The sequence below is a fragment of the Microtus oregoni genome, unplaced genomic scaffold (genome assembly GCF_018167655.1).
Source record: "Microtus oregoni isolate MIOR12 unplaced genomic scaffold, Mior012 000025F_ref0000491, whole genome shotgun sequence".
In the NCBI taxonomy this organism is placed as follows: Eukaryota; Metazoa; Chordata; class Mammalia; order Rodentia; family Cricetidae; genus Microtus; species Microtus oregoni.
In genome coordinates this window covers 25,455,525-25,470,162 of record NW_024543084.1, presented here as the reverse complement: position 1 = coordinate 25,470,162, position 14,638 = coordinate 25,455,525, and the positions used below count along the sequence as shown (strand labels likewise).

At 60.3% G+C, this 14,638-nt stretch overlaps 3 protein-coding genes across 3 annotated transcripts; 2 read left to right on the top strand and 1 right to left on the bottom strand.

The window, feature by feature from the left end:
• The first annotated feature begins 42 nt into the window (after positions 1-42).
• Positions 43-2,659, top strand: Use1 (unconventional SNARE in the ER 1). Its single transcript, XM_041675144.1, has 8 exons — positions 43-203; positions 502-551; positions 625-703; positions 805-957; positions 1,436-1,448; positions 1,796-1,823; positions 2,065-2,236; positions 2,459-2,659. Exons 1-8 carry the CDS (start codon positions 69-71, stop codon positions 2,639-2,641), a joined length of 813 nt encoding a protein of 270 aa, XP_041531078.1. The 5' UTR covers positions 43-68; the 3' UTR covers positions 2,642-2,659.
• Positions 2,660-3,589: 930 nt separating this feature from the next.
• Ocel1 (occludin/ELL domain containing 1) lies at positions 3,590-5,470 on the top strand. Its single transcript, XM_041675145.1, has 5 exons — positions 3,590-4,184; positions 4,266-4,453; positions 4,727-4,892; positions 5,022-5,075; positions 5,230-5,470. The coding sequence occupies exons 1-5, from the start codon at positions 4,134-4,136 to the stop codon at positions 5,356-5,358; spliced, it is 588 nt and encodes a 195-aa protein (XP_041531079.1). The 5' UTR covers positions 3,590-4,133; the 3' UTR covers positions 5,359-5,470.
• A 1,052-nt stretch (positions 5,471-6,522) lies between these two features.
• Positions 6,523-13,999, bottom strand: Nr2f6 (nuclear receptor subfamily 2 group F member 6). Its single transcript, XM_041674399.1, has 4 exons — positions 13,054-13,999; positions 10,576-10,670; positions 8,337-8,861; positions 6,523-7,181 (listed from the first exon to the last, which is right to left on the bottom strand). Exons 1-4 carry the CDS (start codon positions 13,332-13,334, stop codon positions 6,910-6,912), a joined length of 1,173 nt encoding a protein of 390 aa, XP_041530333.1. The 5' UTR covers positions 13,335-13,999; the 3' UTR covers positions 6,523-6,909.
• Between the last annotated feature and the right edge of the window lie 639 nt (positions 14,000-14,638).

Sequence of the window (14,638 nt, the reverse complement as noted above, 5' to 3'; positions counted from 1 at the left end):
ACCTCGGAGGGGAAGGGACGAACGCCCAAAAGCAAGCCCCCTTACAGGCACTTCCGCCCTTTTCCAAGATGGCGCAGACGGAAGGGGCCAGTCACCGCCCGCTGGCGACGTCGCGGCTGGAGTTGAACCTCGTGCGGTTGCTGTGTCGCTGCGAGTCGATGGCGGCAGAAAAGCGGGAGCCGAACGAGTGGCGTCTGGAGAAGGTGAGGGACTCCTACGCTCCCGCAGAGGCCTCGAACCCTAAAGGCAGACGAGCCATCTCCCTGGCCACGCCCCTTCCGGCTGGGTGCTGCACTTCAAGTGCGGCTCCGCCCCTTGGCGCGCAGGTCCTAGATACCCAGGTTGCTCTCCCTGATCTCACCCCCCTCGTGCACAGGCCACTCCCTCTGTGCCTATATGCCCCTCCCCCGGTCCGTAATCCCGCCCCCTTGGGCCCACCCCTTTCTCTTGCAAGCAGTCCTTGGGGTCCTAGCCTGGCTGACACACTCCCTTCCCTCCCAGTATGTGGGTGCCCTGGAAGACATGCTGCAGGCCCTGAAAATCCAAGCCAGGTGAGTGTGCGGCACTGAGACCCTCCCCGAGGCTGCGACAGTGGCAGGTTGACTTCCTCTTGCTGCTTTTCAGCAAACCTGCCTCCGAAGTCATCAGCGAGTACTCGCGCAAGGTGGACTTCCTGAAGGGCATGCTGCAGGCTGAGAAGCTGGTGAGCCCGTCCTTCCACCCCTCGGGTCTTACGGCCCCCAAGGACTGGACACAGCCTCCAGTGATTTATCCCCCCCTTCCCACGTTCCCACGTTCCCTCAGACCTCCTCCTCCGAGAAGGCTCTAGCTAACCAGTTCCTGGCCCCTGGCCGCGTGCCCACCACAGCCAGGGAGCGGGTGCCTGCCACAAAGACCGTACATTTGCAGTCCCGGGCACGTTACACCAGTGAGATGCGGAGTGAGCTGCTGGGCACGGTAGGATTCCCTCCCTTGTCCCTGGGACCATCCTCGTGATAGCAACAGAATAGTCTGTACAGGGACAGAGATCGAACATAGTACCAAAGACCCTGGAGGGCCCACAGACAAGGCTTCCTCAGAGAAGGTGCTCAAGACATTGCTAAAGGAATACGAATTGGTTCATGGGAAAAATCACGGTGGTGGCACTGGCCTTTAATCCCAGCACTCGGGAGGCAGAGGCAGGCAGATCTCTGTGAGTTCGAGGCCAGCCTGGTCTACAGAGCAAGTTCCAGGACAGCCAGGGCTACACAGTAAAACCCTGTCTCAAAAAAAAGGGGAAGGAGCATGTCTGTTTAAGCCCCAGAGTTGGCCCCATCAGAATTTGGGTCAGTTTCTTTACAATACCTCAGAGCACTTCACGTGGGTCATCCCAAGGTAGAGAGATTTAGGGACAACATCAAAGTGCATGGCCTCATGCCTCTCCCTCTCTCCACAGGAGCCGTCTGGGGGTGAGTCATGCTGAGGACTGACTGTCCCTGCTGCCCACACTCTTCATGCCTGCCTGCTTTGATTTTCCCAGCCCTGGAAGCAGGCCACCCAGGGTCAACTGAGTAATGCCTGGGGCGGGGGGGGGGGGGGGGATGGCTGAGGAAGAGAAGGCGTCCCCAGGCCTGGCACCTTGGGGATAGGACAGGTGTTCTACAAGTCACTCTTCCTAGGACTTTCAAGTATGGTGAGACCAGGGGACAGTAGTTCATAGGCCCAACAGCATTCTGGGTAGCAGAGTTGGCACAGGGCAAGGGCAAGAGTTGGAGGTAGGAAACCAACCTTCGTCCTTGGCCTCTTTTGCTTCCAGAGCTTGAGATGGACATGAGGAAGCGCAGGTGAGTATCTTAGCCACTGAGAAGTGGGGAAAGGGGGCGCTGGATGAAGCTGGGGCCTTTGAGGCGCTGCTACATGGACCCACTGCCCACTGGTAGTCCTTTCTGGGTTGCTGTTTCTGGGATGTAAAAAAGCCGGGGAAACTGAGTCCCGGGCAGCACTGAGGGATCCTTGGGAAGGCGCCATGTGGGTGTCTATATCTCTCCGTCACTCCTGGGTACCCACTACATGTGGCGTCGGCAGAGCAAAGGGGTCCAGGCCTGCAGATGAGAAGCATTCAGCGTCTGAGCTCGACCTCGTCCTCCAGAGGCACCAGAGCCTCCAGGAAAAGCTGGCGGAGGAAATGCTAGGCCTGGCACGCAGCCTCAAGACCAACACACTGGCCGCCCAGAGTGTCATCAAGAAGGACAACCAGGTGTGGGAACACGGCAGCTCTGCCTTGGGGCACTGAGGAAGGTCTGCAGAAGAGGGATGAAATTGGGACCAGTGTCGGTGTTTGTAGGCTCAGCAGGAGTTTGGTAAAGCCCAAGGAGGGGTGGCTGAGGGATACCCCGCAGAGGGCACAGCATCAGCTTGGACTAGAAGCACAAACCACGCAGGAGGTAGTGATCACATTTGGTCCCCGCTCCTCCCACAGACCCTGTCACACTCTCTGAAGATGGCCGACCAGAACCTGGAGAAGCTGAAGATGGAATCGGAGCGCCTGGAGCAGCACGCACAGAAGTCAGTGAACTGGCTGCTGTGGGCCATGCTTATCGTCGTGTGCTTCGTCTTCATCAGCATGATCCTGTTCATCCGCATCATGCCCCGGCTGAAATAAAGCCCATCGCCAGCTGAAGTCAGCTAACATAGTGGAACCCTGATTCTATTCCCCAAAAGGCTTGTTAGCCACTTCAGCTGGTACAGGCACTTGCCACAGGGCCTGACAACCCGAGTTCCACTCCAGAGCACACACTGCAGAAGGGGAGCACACACAAAGTGCAGTAAGAATTGGGGGAAAAAGGCAAATCGAAACCTTTTTTGTTGTTGTTTTTCAAGACAAGCTTTCTCTGTGTAACATTCCTAGCTGTCCTGGAACTATCTCTGTAGTCAAGGCTGGCCTCGAACCCACAGAGATCCGCCTGCCTCTGCCTCCTGAGTGCTGGGATTAAAGGCATGCCCCACCACTGCCCGGCTATCAAAAGCTATTTAATAATAAATAATAAATATATTTAATGTAGCTCCAGGAACCTGACAGCTCTGACCTTTCAGCAGCTGCACGCATGTGGCATGCACACGTGATTAACATCATAAAAGTCTAAACATTTTTTAGGGATGGGGCAATGACTCATTGTTAGAGTGCTTGTTGCCCAAGTATGCAGACGAAGATTCGAATCCTCAGTACCCCATTGTAGGGTGCCAGGGCTGGGGTGCATGAAGCTGTGATCCCAGTGCTAGGAGTAGTGACAGGCACATCTACCTGGGAGCTCGCTGACCAGCCAAAGCCAAAACGGGGAGCATCAGTATCAAAAATTAAAAATTAAGATGGGGAGACAGAGAAAGACGCCCAATAACCTGAGCTGGCCTCTGCTTACACACAGAATCACAAGGGTTTTTTTTTTTTATTGGGTTTTTTTTTTAAGTACAATTATTAAAAAAACTAAGTCAAGCTGGAAAAACTACCCTTTTTTTTTTTCCAACAAATAGATTTCGGAAAGTGAATAGGTCTAGACAGTTCCACTAGAAGGCTGACTCAAACCCGGGCGTCAACATTTCACAGGCCCCACCCACCGCGCTTAGCCCCGCCCCGGCAGCCGGACGCCCTGGATAGCGGGTCGGCAGGCAGTTCCTGCACAGCTGCGTTCCAGGCAGCAGGGTCAGGCGCGGATCCGCGGCTGTGGGACAGGTGACCCTGAGCGGGACGACCCGGATGACCGGCGGGTGGGCGGAGGCCGGGGATTCCGCGGGGACGTGATCGTGGGCTGCGGCGGTGGGCGCAGCGGTCGGGGTCGCGCCCTTCCGGCTTCAGAATCGGGGGCGGGTCGGCACTGCGCGGCCAGCCAACCGCGTGCCTTCATGCAGACGGAGGCGGGGTGACGCCAGGGCGCCTCTCCAGCGCCCCCTTCCGGGGTGCGCGTCCTAAGGCGCGGAGTCTGGGTTGTGCGACCAGCGGACCGCGCTCGCGGACGCAAATACCCGCAGGCCCCGCCCCCAGGCGCGGTCTGCCGGGTCCTCTCGCGGCCCGCAGGCTCCGGTCCAGGCGCTCAGGCCCCAACACTGCCTGCATTTCGTCTCCCGTCGCCGGGGGGCGCCCGAGCGACGCGGCCTCGCACATGCCAGTCCCGGAGCGCCCGCAACCCCGCCCGGCGGGCCACGAGCCCCGGGTGAGTGCCACACTCGGAGACCCTACGTGGGGGAACCCCGCTTCCTGACACCCCTTAACCGCGATCCCCGCTGCTGCGCAGACGCTGGTGTCGCGAAGCCCCGTGTCTCGCGCTCGGCAAGCACAGTGCCAGCCCGCGCCGGGGGAGCTCCACAGGAGGCCCCGGAAGATCGTGTTTGCGGACGAGCTACGCCCCCGGGCCCTGCCGCACGCAGAGAAGCCTCCCAAAGTTCTGGGACCACGTCCCAACCCAGTACCTGACTATGAGCTGTGAGTGCCCTACTGTGGCTCTTTGCTGTAAGGACTTCTAGCCTAGGCTAACTTCAAAGTCATGAACCTCCTGCCCTAGTCTCCTGAGTCACCACGCTCCTGTACCCTCCATGCTTTTTAATGCCTCGGAATTAGGAAAGGTCAGGACTGAGTTAGGAAATGAGGGCATTTGGGGCTGGGGTCCCAGCGTGGGCAAAGAAAAGCCAGTTGCCATGATGGAGTGGAAAGACAGATTTTCTTCCAATCGCACACTGACCCCCTTCCAATCTGTAGTAAGTACACGCCAGTGAGCAGCAGAAGGGACCGGAGCCGCTACGCCGCTGTGTTCCAGGACCAGTACGGAGAATTCTTGGAGCTCCAGCGCGAGGTGGGGGCCACGCAGGCCAAGCTCCGGCAGCTGGAGGCCCTGCTGATGTCACTGCCCCCACCCCGAAGCCAGGTCAGCCCCGGGGCCTCTAGTGTCCCCAGCTCCCTGCGACTGTGCTTCCTCTACGGGTGGGCACTGCTATCAAGGCCATGTAGGCCCTTTCCCACCCTTCTGAGCCCCTTCCCCACCTCGCCCTTTCAGGAGGAGGCTCATGTGGCAGCTCGAGTCTGGAGAGAGTTTGAGAAGAAGCGGGCGGTGAGTGGAGACTCCTTGTGGCTGTGGCCTCTGGTCCTGTCCTGAGGCGGGGACCCTGTAGTGAAAGCTGGGATTTATAAAGAGCTGAATAAAAATCTTGAAGGCCTCAGGTCAGAATGCCAGGGGGACTTCCTCAACCCTTTCCCTCCCCCAGGATCCTGGCTTCCTGGATAAGCAGGCTCGCTGTCACTACCTGAAGAGTAAACTGAGGCACATCAAGGCCCAGATCCGAAAATTTGATGACCAAGGGGACAGCGACAGTGAGGGCTCCGTGTACTTCTGAGTGTCCTGGAGATGGCGGTGGCTTTTTGTCCCATGGGGAATCACACTCTAGTTCTTCCAGGGGAAGCAAGTCCTGCTGAGAATCCCAGAGAATAAACACGAGTTAGACAGCTCCCTGCGAGCAATTCCTTGATTTGGGGGGAGGGGGGAACACACGGACAACGAAAGGAACTATCCAAGGTCACTGGTTTCGGGCAGCAATCGTGTCGGTTTGGGGGAGGGAGGCAGATGAACATTTGGGGAGCAGCCTGGGCTACGGTGAGACTGCCCCAAACCAATCATTTCTGTAGGTGTGATGGAAGCATGCCTGGTGGTTGAGATCCAACCACCTGGGGCTTCCTGGGCGTCTGCAGGGGGTGCACCCCACATAGGTCCTCTGGTGTTGGGCAGACACAGGCTGTGTGTGTCATCTTGAGACTAACCCCGAGTCACAGGATAACAAAAGCCAGGCCAGGCGTCCAGTTCTGGCCACTAGGACAGTCAGTTACCCCTGGTCCTGGAAATGTGGCAAGTTCAAAACCAGTGAGTCCCAGATGTCTTCCAACAGAGAGAGGCCTCATGTGTGGGGTTTTACAGGAAAAGTAGCTCATAAGGCCTTGGGCATGCTAAGTGGGGATTTAGTGTGGGTCTCGACCACTCTGAAGTTGGACCCCTAACTCCCTGGTACTTTTTGTTCAAATTCAGAGATCCTCCTGCCTCTGCCCCTGATGGGATTAAAGGCGTGCACCACCACCACTGGGCTACTTCCCGTGCCTTTCAGCACTACACAGCTAAATTCACATTTCAAAGCCTGTCCCCACCTTGTCTTCTTCTTTAGAAATGGTGATTTATGTTGAGAGAGGAAATTGAATCAAGTTTACTATTCAAAAGGATAGGTTGAAGCCAGGTGTGGTGGTACTTGCCTTTAATCCGGAGGTAGAGGCAGGTAGATCTCTGAGTTAAATTGAGTTCAGGGCAGCACAAAAGGTAGGTTAAACTCTGAAAAACACCTAAGGGTTTCAGGTGTGGCTTGGTCCAGAAACTGCAAAGACGTCTTGGGAAAGCCTCTACCTGGGGCTCCTGTCTCTCCACAGGAGGCGCAGCTTCTACCCCTCTGGAGCCTGCTGGATACAGGCCAGGCCCTGGGGTTTTTCCCCAGCACCACAGAAGAAAAGGTAGGCTGAGCAAGTAGGGGAATATCTTTATTATTGGCCATGATTTCATCTCACAGTGCCCGTCATGGGCCATGTATACAGGGGACCTTCTCGGTCCACAGTACCCCTGCCCAGCTGCAGTGGCCCTTCCAGAATACCAGGCCCACACCCATCATACCAAGGCCACCACCATACTGGCTTCAGACCCTCAGTCCCACTCTGACCAGGGGCTGCCAGGAGGACAAGACTGGAGCCTGGGGGGGGGGGTTCTTTTTGGTTTCATGATTATTTAAAAAACAAAACAGACAAACATTTCAGTCTTTTAAAAAAAAGAATCAGTCTCAGGAAAGAAGTCGGGGCCTTGACCCCAGGGTCCCTGCAAGGTTCCAGCATCTGTGTGTCCTGGAAGGTGTCCACCACTACCCCGAGCCATAGGGCCAGTTGAAGGTGCTCCCTGACAGTAGCATGTCCCGGATGAGCGTCTCAATGGGTGTCTTGCCAACCAGGCGCATGAAGAAAAGCTGCGAGATGAGGGATGCTGGCACAGCACGCAAGGCTGGCAGCCGCAGCAGCAGGCGCCCAAAGCGCTGAGGCTGAGATGGGTACTGGGCACGCACGTACTCCGTTAGGGCCACCTGTGCCTTCTCCTGCAGGCTCTCCACATGGGCTGGGTCAGAAAGGCCACAAGCATCTGCAGGAAGCAGAGAGGACAAGTCACCTTTGAGGAAGCAGGGTGAACAGGCCTACAGGGGAGAGGGGCACCGATGTGAGTGGAAGCCAGGTCCAACACTGACACGTGGAGAACCCTGAGTAACCACGAAGGTTACTAAGAGAGCACTGAGACTCAGCCAGGTCCTACGGAAGGGGCACTACTGATCTGCCTCACTTTGTGGGAGGTGCCTCTCCTAAGCCACGCCCACCTGGAGGGCAGGGCCAGGCCATCCCTTTAAATTGTTTTCCGGTGGGGACTCCGCAGTTCTGGATCTGCAGTCCGTCCTGCCCTGGAACTCTCGGCACAGCCCACCGAAGGGTGCGGACTTCCAGCACTACACCACCAAGCACGTTGATGAGGTCCGAAGGTCCTCTCGGGGCCTCTCAAAACCACTGCCTACATACATGACTCTCTGCCCTTCCTCACCATGGCAAAGGCACGCCGTAGTGTGAGTGGCCCTTGAGGTGTGGCTACCGGCTGAGCCTAACTCCTGCCTGTCTGTGCAAGAGTGGTCTGAAATGAAGCCGAGGGGGTGTGGAACTGGGGGCAGAATGGCCTTGTGGGGCTCCAGAACAGAGGCGGGAGCCCACAGGGCCGCCCTATGGGTGGCCTGGAGTTTGGCTATACAGTAGCTTCCAGAATGTCTGGATAAGTTGGGGGCAAGATGGGGCTATATCAGGAGTAGGACACGCAACAGGGTCTTAAGCAGCTTGGAGAATGGCTTGGAGCTGTGTCAGGAGACTTGAGGTGAGGCCTGTGGCAGTTAGGTCCAAGCAGGGTTGGGCAGATTAGGGATGTCACCTGTGTCAAAAGGGTGTGGCCTGAGGCAGTGGAATGGCCCAGGCAGGTTAGAGTGTTACCCGAGAGGGAAGGCTATGTCCTGGGGCCTATAGTGTGCGTGTGTGGCCTGCCATCAGGGCAGAAGCCTGGGTCAGTTTAGGGCAAAATCCAAGCTAGGGGCATGGCTTTTGGCTGGAAGGTGGCTTGGGTCTGTTTGGGAACCCAGTCTGTGGCAGAGCAGGGCCTGCTTAAGAGGTGTGGAGGGAGACCGACAGCTTGGTGAAGCTAGGAGCCTGCTTGGGGCGGGGCCTTGATTGGCACAGGGTCGCCCGTGAGCAGGCAGGGTGGGCTTACCAGGCGTGAAGAGCGCGATGGCCTTGAGGCAGCCGTACTCCGCAGCGTCCACCTGCAGGCGGCCAAGCTTGTCCACCTGTTCCTGGAAGGCGCGCACCTGGTCCATGAAGGCCACTGCGCGCTCGGCAGCCATGGGTGCGGCGTGCAGCCCCGCGGCGGCCAGCAGCGGCGCCGTGTGCAGCGGCAGCGCCGCCTGCGCCGCGTTCAGCACGAACAGCTCGCTCCAGCTGAGTCGCAGCAGCGCCACCTGGTCGGCGGCCGGCAGCTCGGGGAAGAAGGGCGCGTGGCGAGCCCACTCGACCGTGCTAAACAGCAGGCGTGCCGCCAGCTCGCAGACGTTGTCGATGCCCAGCACGGCGCCACCGCCGCCGAAGCGTCCGGCCGCGGGGTAGGGCTCGGCGCGTAGCAGTTGCGCGATCAGTTCGGACACCGGCGGCCCCGCGAATGGCTCGACGCCCGCCCCGCCCGGGGGGCTGCAGGCCGCGGGGCCCGGTAGCGCGTGCGGGATGCGACCGCGCTGCACGGCTGCGGAGATAGGGCAGCGTCAGGCGTTGGTGAGGGCCACCCCCACCCGAGGTGGTAGCACAAGGAACCAGGCACACGCTGGTCACTAGGGCCCTGACAGCTCCCGTCTGGCGCCCACCCCTAGGGTCTCCACCCACCAGACACTCTCCTCCTGCACAGTGGAGGCCACATCTGTCAATCACCGGGGCTCTCCCACCACTCACAACTCCCCTGAGGGACCACATCACCAAAGTGGCACAGTAGTGATCCCAAAGGGCAGTCGTTGTCTTTGTTACCTTTGCCCTCAGTGGTGCATACCAGTCATTCTAGCTCTGGAGCAGGGAGGCAGAAAGGTCAGGAATTCAAGGCCAGCCTCAGTACAAAGTAAGTTTGAGGCCAGCCTGGGCTACAAGAGATCCTGTTTCAAAATATAACTGACAAGAGAATCCAGTACTTATCCGAGTCCCCATCACAAACTGGGTGAGAAGGAAACTGAGGCTGGGGGACAGGTATTTTAGCCCGGGGAAGACAGCTTGGGCACGGGGCCAGGAGGCTGTTAGTGAGTGTGCTTTAGTAAGCCAACACCTGTCTTAGCTGGTGATGAACTCCAGGTCAACCCAGGTGGAGCCAGAGCCAGGGGACACTGGGAATCTCCCAGCCACCTGCCAAACAACTGTAGCTGGACAGGACCCCAAATGCTCCACGGTCCTTCAGAGCTCCTTTTGCTCTCAAGATGCGAACCCTACCCTCACCACTGCTCATCCAGCCCTACTCCAGGGCCTTTGCCCAGAATGTTCTGAGCCTCAAAATCCCACTCCTGCCCCACCCTTCCCTTTCTCCATCCACTCTAGACTGCTGGAATTCAAATCCCAGTACCCATCTGTTCTCTATGCCTCAGTTTCCTGATATGTCAAATGCAGTCGATGACTGCTAAGCTACGTGCAGATCTAATGGGTGAAGGGTGTCAGTTTCAGAGTACGGTAGACTGACGTGAGCCGGTCGCCTTGAGGACACAAGGGAGAGCACCAGGCTCACTTTTGCAGGAGCAGCAGTGCAAAGGCCCTGAGGCAGAGGCACTGGGAGCAGGAGTCTCAGATTACAGACCTATCAGAACTTTCCATCTAACAGACAAGCTGAGACAGATGTCCATGCTGGGCAAGGACAGGGCAGGAGTCACCTTTAAACTTGGAGGGACAACGAGAGTCATCAAATAAGGCTGATGTTTTTCCTTGTGTATGTGTCTTTTCCTAACCAGGGTTTGCTATGCAGTCTGTTGACTTCAAACTGGAGATCCTCCTGCCTCAGCCTTGTAACTACCAGGATGATAAGCCTGCACCACTATGCCCGATTCTCCCAGTCTGAAGCAGAAGACCTTAAGCAGTGGCCACTCAGAAGTCCCACAGGAAAGTGACCAATGTCAAAGCAAGCAATAGCTAGGTGACACTCTAGCTTGGCCCACCCCTCCCCACCAGTCCAGGCTCTCAACCCTCAGCCTCCATGTGGCTGCCCCTGGGCAGGGACAGGCAGCTGGGCCTCCCTCTGGCAGGCTTTGGCTGTAATCTGGCTGAGTCCTGCCTTCAGCAAACACAGAGGGCAGAGAGTAAACAAATTAATAAAAATAAAAATTCCAGCTGGGAGGTCAGAGGTCACGGAGGGCTGGGGGAAAGAGCTCATGGGGTCACACTCCACCCTGGCTGGATCCCCACAGCCTGGGGCTGCACACAGGGCTACTCACCCTCCTTGCGCATGCCCACCCGGAAGCACTTCTTGAGGCGACAGTACTGGCACTGGTTCCGGTGGTGCTGGTCAATCTGACAGTCACGGTTAGACCTGAAGACAGAGGCCAGAGTTCCCAGTGAAGTGGGGGCTCCCTAGGCTGCGACGGCAGCTCCAAAGGCAGTCCCCCACTTGGGAAGGGCGATTGGACCACAACGGGTGAAGACCAGCACACAAAGAGAGCACTTTAGGAACGGGTTCTGAGGTCTGAAGAGAAATTCCCTAAGAGGGCAGAGATGGAGAAGCCTTTTCTGGCCGGGGACATGGTGAAACAGATTTGAAAGGATTGAGAGTGAATCTGTTTCACTTGACTTGGTCACCATCAGGGTCACAGCACTGCGCAGCCCAGCACCCAGCCTGTGACAAAGGTGAGTGCCAGTACCCTTCTCCTCTGAGGACCCAGCTGCCCAGTCTCTCCATAAGCCACCATGTCCAATCTGGGCACCAAGGAGCACCCAGACACGGCAGAGATGCAGGCAGAGATCAAGCCCAGAGTGGGACGCTGCCTCCACCCCATTCCTGGATTAGGCACTGAGCTCTACAGGAGACACCGCCGAGAGTTCTGGAGGCCTCCAGGGACAGCCTCTAGAGCCAGCTGGGTGCTCTGCCCTGGGTCAGGAGAGCCCATGAAGGGGCCCAGCTGGGGCAGAGAGAACTCAGGCACAGCCAGAACAAAGCCAGCAGCCAGGCAGTTGGTGGAGGATCAGGGCGGCCAGGCGGAACTGGCCAGGCCCTGGATGGGTGAGCAGGTCTGCTCAGGGAAGGCCTTCTGTCTTGCCTTCCCCACTGTATGGTTGGAACAGACTAAAACCCACCAAACAAAGTAAACTCTTCCAGCTGCCTCACCAAAGGCACAGTCTAACTCCAACTGCTGTCACTGCTTCTGTATGTTTTCGGCTAAGGGGGCAGTGTCTGCTGTCCAGGCTGCCCTCAGCCTCCTGAGTGTCTGGGACTGTGTGACACTCTGGCCGACCTCCCAGCCCAATCTAAGTTCTGCCCAGCATGCTGCGCCCACTTGCCTCCTCTGGACCTAGGTGGGCTCACCTGACCCACTAAACCCTCAACTGGGGTTTCCTCTTCTGCCTGCCAGGGCTTTGAGGCCACTTCCTGAGGGCCCCCTCCAGACAGCTGCTGACCCACTCAGGTTCAGAGAGGGACACTGGCCACACAAGATCACACAACATAAGTTCCAAGGAACGCAGAGAGCAGGTGGGACCCCCAAGCTCCCCCAGTCCCCTTTACTCTCCCCAAAGACCCAGCTAGACCTAGCAACTCTTTCCAGACACGAGAATGAGGCCAAAGTCTGGTGGCCCAGTTACAGCTGGGGGAGGGGAGCAAAGCAGGTTCCAGTAAGTCCAAATTCTAACATGGTGGCAGCCCCCCACTGACCGGTCACCAGCTGCTAACTTCTGGGGGGAAAGAAACCCAACTCCAGATTCTACCAATTCCTCACCCCAACAACTCCACATCCCAACCCCCACAGCTCCCTTTGCTAAGTCCACAGGGCCAGGACCCTTCTGTTGACCCGGGGTGGTCTAAACTTCTCTGGGGCTCAGCTCTGGGTACCTCGGAAACAGGGCTGTCAGCCTGCTCTAAGGCCCTGCAGAGCCCGGCTCCTGCAAGCATAGACAAAAAGTGGTCCGCATCCCCTGCCGGGCCTGAGCACCCAACCTCTTCTCCAAGGGACTTTCTGTCCCCAGCAGCTGCCAGTAAGCAAGGCCACGCCCTGCCGAGACCCGCAGAGGGGTCCCCATCTCCCACGGGTCTCTCATTCCTAGAGCAGCCCCGAAGTTTAAAGGATCGTCCCGGGGCCCCAAGGCTGCACCAGTCCCGGAGTGGGGGGTGCGGTCAATTCCGGTGGCCTTGCTGGCCCTCCGGCGGCGGCTTCCGGTGACCCAGAGCCCATGGGGTGTCCCTCTGATGGACAGGCCCAGGTCCCCGTGCACAGCAGCCCCCTGCCGCCGGCGAGGGCAGCCATCCCGAGCCACCCGGGCGTCCCTCCAGCTGCCCGTGCCAGGGCGACTTTGGAAGTGATATTTGACCCAAGGGCGCGCCGAATCGATCCGCGCGGCCGCAGACAATGGCCCCTGGACGCCGCCAGCCCCGCGGTGCGACTTGCACGTCTGATTCCCGCGGGGCACCACGCGTGACAGACTCCCACGAGAATGGGGGTCCTGGGGGCTGGAAAGGGGGTCCCCACTCCTGACATCGTCTGCAAGCCCTCCCCGCGCAATAGAGCCAGCTCTCTAGGGCAGAAGAGGACCGAAGACCACCTGCGGGGGTGGGGGGTGGCCTGCACGCATGCATCGCCAACTGTATACCCGATCGCAGCCGTGCCCGTCGCCTGGGCAGGGATACGGGTCCAGGGAAGGTCAGTGTCAGGCCCAAGGTGACCGTGCAGGTCCGGGCCGGCCCGGTGGCCGCGCGTGGGGCTCACCGGCAGGTGTAGCTGAGGTTGCGGCGGATGCTGCGCTTGAAGAAACTCTTGCAGCCCTCGCAGGTGAACACGCCGTAGTGCTTGCCGCTGGACTTGTCCCGGCACACCACGCAATCCACCTGCAGCCCCGGGCGCTCCTCGTCGCCCGGCTCCGCATCGCTGGCCACTCCGGGAGGCGACGCCGAGTCGTCCTCGGTCGCGCGTGGGTAGCTCCCACCGGCCTTGTCCACGCCGTTCGTGTCGCCTCCGGGGCCGCCCCAGCCACTGGTCACCATGGCCATAGCCCCCGGGACGGCGGGGCCGGGGCGCCCGGGGCGAGTCCGTCCCCTCTGGGCACGCCTGGCGACCCGAGGGGGACCCGGCTACCCCGCGCGCATGCAGCCCGCTCGCTCGGGGGGCTCGGGTCGCACCCCCAGTAAAAAGTTTTGCGGCAACTTCCTGCGGCCGGTCCGCGCGCCCGGCAGGAACTGGTCGGGCCGGTTCCAGGCCAACTTTCCCACGCGTGCCCGCGGCCGACGGGGGCGCGCTAGAGGCGCGGGTCTGGGGCGCCCGGGTCCCGTGGTCCGGAGTCCTGGGGACCCGGTGGGGACGCGCGGGCCATGGCCCGGCCCCGCCGCCCAGGCCAATTTAGTGGCTCGCCATCCGAGGGCGCGCGCGCGTCCCCGAGCCGGGGGAGGGGGAAAACTTTGGCCGCAAGTTGGGCGTCAAGGGGGGAGGGGCGGCGGGAGCGCGCGCCGGAGCCCGGGAGTCCCGGACGCCGCGCGCGCCCGGCCGCAACCGCGGAGGTCCGGGCAATAGAGCCGAGTGGGGAGTGCGGGCCCGCCTCGGCTCCTCTCCCCGCCGAACGCTAGCGCGGCCGGCCTGGGCCTGCGCCTGGGCCCGAGCCTCGGCCTCGCCCTGGCGCTCGCCGCCGGCCCCGCGCTGCGGCCGGCCTGACACCCGCGTTCCATCGGCGCCGGCGGGGGCGGGGCGGGGGCGCGCGGCGCGGCCGGGGGCGGGCGCTCGTTGCCCCGGCGACGGCCGCCCTTATAAGGGCATGGGGTAGCCGCGCGCCGCCCGGAGCCGTGGGCCGGCGAGAGGGCGGGGCGGGGCGCGCGGCTGACCCTCCCCCACGCGGCCGCGCAGCCTTAACCCCTGCGCGCCCTGCCCGGGGCCTCCCCGTGCTCCGTGCGGCGCCCCGCAGCCGCGCCCCCGGGGGACATCTGCACCCGGGCACGCCCCCGCCGCACACGCGCGCTCCGCATTGCTCCGCACGGCTGCCAGCTGGAGCCCGCCGCCCCCCCTCCCCAAAGTCTCCGCGGCCGGTCCCGCCCCACCCCGCCCCGCGCGCTCTGCTCCGGTGAACACCTGGTCCCCGAGTCCGGGGGCGGAGGGGACGCGGCCTCCCGAGGTCTGCTGGCCGCGCCGTGAGGTCAAGGGGTCCCCTTCGCCTTTCAGGCCCCCGGGCGGGGAGAGGCAGGACGCCCGTCGCCCTTCCAGCGTGGCTCGAGGCGGCCGGAAGGCGTGCCAGCCCCTGGCTGTTGTCCCCGGTCCTCCTTCATTTCCTTTTCTTTCTCTGCTTCATAGAGAGGGCTTGGCCCGGTGA

Bases quoted from the DNA above. Each gene is read 5' to 3' on its own strand.
- Nr2f6 (XM_041674399.1), bottom strand. From the start codon at position 13,334: ATGGCCATGGTGACCAGTGGCTGGGGCGGCCCCGGAGGCGACACGAAC. The intron at 10,671-13,053 runs GTGAGCCCCACG...CTCTGTCTTCAG, and splicing joins AACCTCAGCTACACCTGCCG to GTCTAACCGTGACTGTCAGA. The intron at 8,862-10,575 runs GTGAGTAGCCCT...CTATCTCCGCAG, and splicing joins GGTGGGCATGCGCAAGGAGG to CCGTGCAGCGCGGTCGCATC.
- Use1 (XM_041675144.1), top strand. From the start codon at position 69: ATGGCGCAGACGGAAGGGGCCAGTCACCGCCCGCTGGCGACGTCGCGG. The intron at 552-624 runs GTGAGTGTGCGG...GCTGCTTTTCAG, and splicing joins GCCCTGAAAATCCAAGCCAG to CAAACCTGCCTCCGAAGTCA. The intron at 2,237-2,458 runs GTGTGGGAACAC...CTCCTCCCACAG, and splicing joins TCATCAAGAAGGACAACCAG to ACCCTGTCACACTCTCTGAA.
- Ocel1 (XM_041675145.1), top strand. From the start codon at position 4,134: ATGCCAGTCCCGGAGCGCCCGCAACCCCGCCCGGCGGGCCACGAGCCC. The intron at 4,185-4,265 runs GTGAGTGCCACA...GCTGCTGCGCAG, and splicing joins CGGCGGGCCACGAGCCCCGG to ACGCTGGTGTCGCGAAGCCC. The intron at 4,454-4,726 runs GTGAGTGCCCTA...TCCAATCTGTAG, and splicing joins CCAGTACCTGACTATGAGCT to TAAGTACACGCCAGTGAGCA.